The 9,130-nt window shown below is 35.9% G+C and overlaps 2 protein-coding genes across 2 annotated transcripts; one reads left to right on the top strand and one right to left on the bottom strand.

The window, feature by feature from the left end:
• The first annotated feature begins 50 nt into the window (after positions 1-50).
• On the top strand, positions 51-1,303 carry prlh (prolactin releasing hormone). Its single transcript, XM_048194042.1, is given in 5 exon segments — positions 51-322; positions 696-834; positions 926-1,006; positions 1,213-1,247; positions 1,250-1,303. Coding segments are annotated over 4 exon segments (276 nt in total). The 5' UTR covers positions 51-322; positions 696-728.
• Positions 1,304-1,330: 27 nt separating this feature from the next.
• On the bottom strand, positions 1,331-8,737 carry rpe (ribulose-5-phosphate-3-epimerase). Its single transcript, XM_048194041.1, has 6 exons — positions 8,564-8,737; positions 5,204-5,283; positions 4,821-4,960; positions 2,298-2,432; positions 2,129-2,215; positions 1,331-2,024 (listed from the first exon to the last, which is right to left on the bottom strand). Exons 1-6 carry the CDS (start codon positions 8,683-8,685, stop codon positions 1,902-1,904), a joined length of 687 nt encoding a protein of 228 aa, XP_048049998.1. The 5' UTR covers positions 8,686-8,737; the 3' UTR covers positions 1,331-1,901.
• Between the last annotated feature and the right edge of the window lie 393 nt (positions 8,738-9,130).

Below are 9,130 nucleotides of genomic sequence, written 5' to 3'. Positions count from 1 at the left end.
CTGTGTTTTGCATATTTAGTGTAAGGATGTTTTGTGTGTAATATGGAAGCTGCGCAGTCTTCACCCTCCCCCAGAGGAGGTATAAATTAGTGGATCAGGCTATCCAGAGGGGAATATCCTCAACCTCTGAGAACGACTCAAAAAAGCTGCTCAGAAGTTCTTTCCTATACTCACAGCTATGACAAGACCATAAGATCACGAATCCTCTGAACAACTGCTACTTTGAAGACAACACACATTTATGCTACTTCCGCATTAAAGGATTTTTCATCTGACAGTTGAGGAACACAGAATACCAAGAGGTGAACAGCTACAACGTCCTGTAAGTTTCAATGCATTGTAATTTACAAAATATGGTGGTTTAGAAGACTATTTTACTATTTAATAAAATTACTATTTTCAATTATCTTGTGAAATTTAGCAGCCTCAAATAGAAAACATTACAATTAAACTTAAAGAACAGTCATTATTTGGTGCTATTCTACAAATAATATATTTTCAGACATTTTTATAGCCATGATTTATATACATGCATAATCTGCAAAACATAGAAACCAAAGTAGTAAGCCAGTGGAAAGCATTTTTATAGTCATTTTTGTTGTTTTGACTAGTTTATTTAATGGTGAAAAAAGACTGATTATAATTTTGATTGCCGTTTTTCTCTTTTGTTTTTTTTGTTTGTTTTTTTTTCCCAGGTGACTTCTCAGTCTGGTGGCAGACACTAAATCATGGTTGTAAAGCTGTGTGTCTTGCTCTGTCTCCTTATGCTGTTGGCATGTTTTACCCAGCCAAAACCTCATGATGAGCTTCCATTACGCTCAATGGAGATCAGAGGTATGATTTTACTGATTAAAATATTTTAAATATGTTTGCTATAATAATATAAAATACCAGATGATCCTGTTCCTAATATTATTCCCTGTAGATCCAAACATTGATGCCGTTTGGTATAAAGACAGAGGAATACGACCTGTTGGAAGATTTGGGCGAAGGATGGCACAAAGAGGTGAAGGATCATATTTTGGAAAGCACAGGTTTTGCCATCCTGAGGTCCAGGCTGTAGACTAACAACTTAAACCTACAAATAATTACAAATGACATTAAAGCATATGCTTCTGTTATGTACGTACTTATTTTAAAATTACTTCACTACATTTCATTTCAAAACTATACATTAATGTATGTGTTAAAATGTGTCATTGTACTGTTAAGACGTAGCAGCCTTGCTTGTTGAAACAGTGTTGAAACGTTGCTGTAACGCTTAAAACTGATCAATGCATGATCATATGACATCAATGGGTAAAACAAGCAAATAACACAATTTAAAGTATTCTGGTTTACACTTTTATCATATCAGGGTATTAGAAAGATTGGTTGATGGAATGTTCAATAAAGTCAAAATCGATTTAAACTCAATCTGCAGAAAATGTATTACAGTATGTAAAGCTTAAAGGTCATTCTTTACTTGATAACCAACAAACCTGAACAACTGACAAATAACTGTTCAAGTAGTTATGAGCAGCTTTTTCAATGATTTATCAATTTGTTGACTCAACCACTGTGACTGGTACTATGACAAACAATAGGTGAGAAATCAAACTAAATGAGGTCAAAATTATGAGGGGAATCATCAAACTGATGTCACTGGGGAGAGAACAGATTCTGTCTGATCACAGTTCTTAAAGGCCATATGCATCTGAAAACTCCTGCTGAATCCAAACAAAAGTCTTTGCAAAGGCAGTTCTTGTGTTCTGTAGATGTGCAAACACACCCTCGGCACATCCGTTCACAAGCACCGAGCATTCAATAACACATTTGTACATTAAAAAGGACTCTCAGAATCTGCAGGAATGACTATCAGTGGTGGATGAAATCAGACTTGAGGTAAAAAGTCAAGATGCTCAGCGGTCCAAAGAACGTTTCTGGATCGCCTCAATAACAACATTTTTGAGGAGAGCGATTACAGAACGAGGGTCATCACTGCTCACCACGGCACTTCCCGACACAATCATGTTTGCTCCAGCCTAGGAATTTTGAAGTAACAAGTAAAGATGAGTAAAACACTTTTAAAGTTTCTTGCTTTTGTATTCATACCAATAAATTTGTGAGAAGTAAGTGACTTGTGTACCTCAGCACATCTGTGGATGCTGTCTGGGCCGACTCCTCCATCCACTTCAATGTCCAGAGAAGGGAACTGACTCCTGAGCCAACTCACCTGTACAGACGCCCAAGCATCTTCAATGTTGTTGACTGAGGAATCTAAATGAGACTACTAGAGGCAAAATACACTTGCATACCTTTGGCATCATATCTTCCATAAATTTCTGACCACCAAAGCCGGGCTCTACTGTCATGACGAGAGCCATATCAATTTGTCCTGCCCATGGTGCCAATTCCTCAACAGTTGTTCCCGGTTTGATGGCAAGACCAACCTGCATCAAAAATAAAAACCATAAGATGGTTGTTACATCTTTTACTCTGTACATTAGCACTAGGTCTTTTGTTTTTGCAACATGCCTTAAGGGTTAGTTCACCCAAATGAAAATTATCCCATTATTTACTCACCCTCAAGCCATCCTAGGTGTATATGACTATCTTCTTTCAGATGAACACAATCGAAGATATATTTAAAAATATCCTGGCTCTCCAAAGATTTATAATGGTAGTAAACAGGGGCATCCAATCCATCATAAAAAAAATAATCCATACGGCTCCAGGGGATTAATAAAGGCCTTCTGAAGCGAGGCGATGGGTTTTTGTAAGAAAAATATCCATATTTAAAACTTTATAAAGTAAAATAACTAGCTTCTGGCAGACAAACTCAGACAAGACTGGAACTTCAAACAGGACTGGCTTCTATGGTCAGATGAAACTAAAAAAAGAACTTTTTGGCAGCAAACCCACCAGATGGGTTTGGTGCACACATGGATAAAAAGTATCCCATGCCCACGGTTAAATATACTGCTGGATCTTTAATGCTGTGGGCCTATTTTTGTGCTGGAGGTCCTGGACATCTTTTTCAGATATATCGTATCATGGATTCTATCAAATACCAACAGATAAAAAAATCAAAACCTGACCGCTTCTGCTAGAAATCCGTTTGGACAATGATCCAAACAAACATCAAAACCAGCACAAAAATGTGTCTCTGAGCACAAAATGAAACTTCTGTCATGGCCATCCCAGTTTCCTGACCTGAACCCTAAAGAAAATGAGTGAAGTGAAGTGAACTGAAGAGTAGCAGCACCAACATGGCTCTGGGAATCTGAAGGATCTAGAGAGATTCTGTATGAAGGAATGATCTCTGATCTCTTGTCAGGTGTTCTCACAATAATTGTGGTCAACGTGTTTTGGAGAAAAAGATTTATTTCATAATGTGATTTTCCCCCCACTTTCAATTCTTTTCCTTCAATGAAAGGTTAGATTTTTGCTAATTTTATAAATTAAAGACCAAAAGGATAAACAATGCAGATTTATTTTTAGAGTCATCTTTGATCATATTTATGAAGGGTGCCAATAATTCTGGCCACAACTGTACGTCTCAAATAATCAATTTTAAAGAGAAATGTCGAGGATTTCGATATAAGAGAACAGCTTCAGTTTGTTGCACAGCCCTATTTGTTTGAACCACGAGTGGTGTCTAAGCTTACGATACTCCTACATCCTGCGTCATACATCGCGTCAGGGGATTACTCATTTGGTGCAAGTCGACTTGCGCATTCTGCGTACGGTCGTCTGACGGAAGCTAGTTATTTTAGATTATAAAGTTTTAAATATTGATATTTTTCTTACAAAAACCCCTCGCCTCGCTTCAGAAGGCCTTTATTAACTTAATTAAACTTTGCTTTTAAATTAAAATAAATATAATACATGCATAATATATAAAGCTTTTCAACAGATTAAGATTACATGTATTCTTTTGAGCTCTTTGTGAAACCATATAAATCATTTGGCCTATTTGTTTGATTCACATGCATTGATATAGTCAGGTATTTTCTTTCAGCTGCCTTCTCAAACTTTCACTGCAGCAGTGTTTATTCCTGCCTTGTTAATGCGTTTAATTTAATTATTTTTCATAACGATCTCTTAATCTTCGTAAGAGACTCTCTCGCGAGAAGTGAATCAAACTGACATTCTCCTTGTTCCGTGTGATTGGCTGTTTGCCGCACGCGTGCATGCGCTTTGCAAACTCTGGATTAAACCTGAGTTGACAGAGAAAGTTTATACCAAGCGTTGTGCAACAGTTGATTCTGATCTAAACCAGGTTGGATTTATCTTGATTTGTCAATTCCAAACCTACTCTGAAACTTAGAGTTTGTTCAACTAATTCATGCAACAGGCCACAGGTGTCTCATTTATATTTATGATGGATGCATTCATTTTTGGCTTTAAAACAGGCCCCCTGTTCACTACTATTATAAATCTTTGGAGAACAAGGATATTTTTAAATATATCTCCAATTGTGTTCGTCTGAATGAAGATAGTCATATACACAAGTAAATCATGGGATAATTTTAATTTTTGGGTGAACTATCCCTTTAAATAAAGAAAAATAATTTCCTCTGTTAGTCAGCAGAGGGCGCCTAAAATCTAAATAATCAGGGCCATAGCAGTCAAAGAAACATTCTGTTGCATCTGCCTATAATATAAGTGTATGCCTAATTAATTAATTAATTAATTAATTCATTCATTCATTCATTCACATTTTTATATGATATGCTTCACATACATATATAATATAATATAATATAATATAATATAATATAATATAATATAAAATTTGATGTCTTAAACTGGTTGTTCCTCCCTTTCGCACAGACCTTCATGCCGCTCTCTCTGATTTCCTTGATGAGGTTGCCAGGGTTGGTTGTGGCTTCTAGATGGAAAGTATACTGATTGGCTCCTGCTGCTGACATGGGTTTAACCCATTGCTCTGGCCTAGACACCATCATATGCATGTCTGTAATAAAGAAAAGAGTAAGCAAAGCTTCCAAACATTGCAAGGTTTAGCTTATCTGGTTTATCCTATGAGCAATGTTTATTCAACAATACAGAGAGAGAGTGAAAACGTGAAAGAGCCCAGGGTGCCCACTTTAGCAAATTATTAACAAAAATGTCCCAAAAAGGATGTGAACCAGAATGTGTGCAGCTCAAATGTATTAGAAACAAGAGTAGATGAAATTTTGCAAAGACTGGAACCCACCAAAAAATGGATCAGGTCCGATACAGCGTCGTAAACATTCCACCATAGGATGCCCAAATGTGATGTTTGGAACAAAATGCCTTTAGATATAAAGATGAAGAAAAAAATAAAGGGAGGCACAATTAGATGTCTTAATTTCTGACACATGATTCATCAATTTTTTTATAACCTCCTTATGTATATGTGGCACTCTCAGTGACTAACTATATGGCGTTATTTTACTGTCAATTGTCGAGAGCACATTATTGTGACGCGAGAGCATATCAATGTAATGCGCGAGCGCAAATCTGTCCGCTCGCGCGCGGATTTCCTTTGCTCTCGCGCAAATCTGGACGCGCGCGCTCAAATATACAGTGCTCTCTTATGAACTGCCTCTCCTCTCGCTCAGATATTGCGTGTGCACGCTCAAACTGTTTCCTGCGTGCTCAAACGTGTCCTGCGCGCTCAAACTGCACATGTGCGCTCACGAATCTCTCCGTGCTCTTGCAGAAATTAATTTGCTTTTGGATTAAACGCTGTCAAAAGTTATAAACCAATCAGAAGAGACGACTGATCCATGAAAATGCTACATGGAATCTTATTGGCTGAGAGTGAACTGCGCCTGGAATTCTTTCGACAAAGATATGTATTTTATTTATTCACAATTTAATAATATTTATCAAATGTAACCTAGTCTAACTGCATCACATTACAGGTCAAACCCCTATTTATCTAAACAAACAAACAAAAAATGTTTCTTAAAGTTATTGTGGTCATACGTTTTGTGTTGAAATTTAAAAAAAAAAAATAGGTAACATTTTACAATAAGGTTTTTATTTGTTAACATTAGTTAATGTATTATCTAACATGAACTAACAATGTGCAATACATTACTGTAATTATTCATCTTTGTTAACGTTAAAAATACAGCTGTTTGTTGGTTGTTTACTTCACAGTGCATTTAATAATGTTAACAAATACAACATTTGATTTTAATAACGTATTAGTAAATGTTGAAATTAACATTAACAAATATTAATAAATGATGAAGAAGAGCAATTCATTATTAGTTAATGTTAACTAATGCAGTTAAATAATGTTAACGCAACCTTATTGTAAAGTATTACCAACAAACATCTTCTGATTTAAGACCGAACAAGATCAGGGTCAAATCGTCATTCCCTTAATACTTAATGTGGAGATCACATACCACCATAGTCAATTTCTTTTGAGGTCTGGTATAAAACATGACATACAAAAATACCTAAGCTCTTGTGTATGCACGATTAAGCAAAAGAACGCGATCTTATTCCTAAATGACAACGATTCGGTTATGTCTATTAAACCTTTTGAAATTACAATCATACCAGAATATTTAAACCTGCTTTTGCATTGCTGCTGAAAGCAGTGGTCATGTAAGCTATATGTTTTAAACAGCTTCACAAAGTGTTTTCAACAACATACTATTGCTACATCTGTGTTGCAAACATTAAATAATAATGCAAGTATTGCAATAACAATTTATAGTCTGAATATACACTGATTTCAGCAATTAAAATAAGTAGCTAAATGAATGTTGAAACTAATGTTGTTACACTGTTCTGCCAGTAGGTGGTGACCAGTGACTGTTAAAATGTATTTGATGTATCAGAATCATTAATTCCAGACCTCAAAAGAAATTGACTATAGTGGTATATGTGATCTCCACATTAAGTATTAAGGGAATGACGATTTGACCCTGATCTTGTTCGGTCTTAAATCAGAAGATGTTTGTTGGTAATACTTCACAATAAGGTTGCGTTAACATTATTTAACTGCATTAGTTAACATTAACTAATAATGAATTGCTCTTCTTCAGCATTTATTAATATTTGTTAATGTTAATTTCAACATTTACTAATACGTTATTAAAATCAAATGTTGTATTTGTTAACATTATTAAATGCACTGTGAAGTAAACAACCAACAAACAGCTGTATTTTTAACGTTAACAAAGATTAATAATTACAGTAATGTATTGTACATTGTTAGTTCATGTTAGATAATACATTAACTAATGTTAACAAATAAAAACCTTATTGTAAAATGTTACCTATTTTTTTTTTTTAAATTTCAACACAAAACGTATGACCACAATAACTTTAAGAAACATTTTTTGTTTGTTTGTTTAGATAAATAGGGGTTTGACCTGTAATGTGATGCAGTTAGACTAGGTTACATTTGATAAATATTATTAAATTGTGAATAAATAAAATACATATCTTTGTCGAAAGAATTCCAGGCGCAGTTCACTCTCAGCCAATAAGATTCCATGTAGCATTTTCATGGATCAGTCGTCTCTTCTGATTGGTTTATAACTTTTGACAGCGTTTAATCCAAAAGCAAATTAATTTCTGCAAGAGCACGGAGAGATTCGTGAGCGCACATGTGCAGTTTGAGCGCGCAGGACACGTTTGAGCACGCAGGAAACAGTTTGAGCGTGCACACGCAATATCTGAGCGAGAGGAGAGGCAGTTCATAAGAGAGCACTGTATATTTGAGCGCGCGCGTCCAGATTTGCGCGAGAGCAAAGGAAATCCGCGCGCGAGCGGACAGATTTGCGCTCGCGCATTACATTGATATGCTCTCGCGTCACAATAATGTGCTCTCGACAATTGACAGTAAAATAACGCCATATAACTAGGGTACAAAATAGAGCCTGAAACTCAAAATAAATGAACACCATGGAAGAACGGATAACAGAGTTGCAAATATAGCTTAATAATAACCTTTTACAGTAGCGGCAAATTAGTTTTGTGCCAAATATTGGTTTGTATTATTGACACCATTTACATTTATCATTCATTCATTCAATCACTCATAAATGATTGAATGAATGAATTAATGAATATATCATTATATAGCATTCAAAAGTTTGGGGCAGGCATTTTTTTTTTGTAATAAATTCATAGTTCTTAAACTGTAATAATATTTCAAATTCTTACTGTTTGTACTGTATTTTAATCATCAAGTAAATGCACCTTTGGAGATCATAAAGCCTTCAAGAACATTACAAATATGTTAAGCCTGGTGGATCTAGTCAACACTTCACTTTATGTAAAAATACAGAGTGAAATCAGATCATTTACTTCTAGTCACCCTGCAGTGCTTTACTTTAACAAGCTGTGCATGACTTCTTGAGTGTCACAGTTTTGTAATATGAGTGAATCGATGCGGCAGCAAGTGTGCCAAAATGTTGGACAACTAAATATTATGTTTTTGGTACTTAAAATGACTTAATATGATCTCTCTGTGACATTTGATCGGTGTAACTGCCTGCAGGTCAACATCAGGTGAGATGAGAAAGTTACATGAAGACTTGCAAACGTTACACCTCCTCACCCATCCATAACGTCAAGGTGCAGATAATCAGCACCGCACTCCATCATTCGCTCACATTCCCTCCCGAGCTGCGACAGATCGCTACTCAAAATAGATGGTCCGATTTTCGCCGTGTACGCCATGCTGCTACTGCTGCCACTACTGCACACTTCCGCTATTCATTCACAGACGCATTTCAAAACAAAAGTCATGCGTTATTCCATTACCGCCAGGAGGTGGCGCGATTTGAAAAAAGAAAACCCGTCTAATATCTGTCGATCCCCAGATACCTAATCATTAACATTGACGATTAACTTCTTCTTTTACTCATCGTCATCGAATGTGGTGGGAATCCACTGCTTTATATTTTGAATAATAATAAAACATAATTGCAAAATTGCAGTGATGGGCTGTAGGGGTGATACCTTCCTAGCAAGCTACACTTAAAGGGATATTTCACCCAAAAACAAAAATTCTGTCATCATTTACTGCCCCAGTAAATGATGACAGAATTTGGTGCCCCAAAGCAGCCTGGTTACAAACTTTCTTCAGAATATCTTCCTTTGTGACTCCTTTGACTCCTGGTCC

Source organism: Megalobrama amblycephala, linkage group LG6 (assembly GCF_018812025.1).
Source record: "Megalobrama amblycephala isolate DHTTF-2021 linkage group LG6, ASM1881202v1, whole genome shotgun sequence".
Taxonomy (NCBI): domain Eukaryota; kingdom Metazoa; phylum Chordata; class Actinopteri; order Cypriniformes; family Xenocyprididae; genus Megalobrama; species Megalobrama amblycephala.
This window is presented reverse-complemented; position numbering and strand designations above follow the sequence as displayed.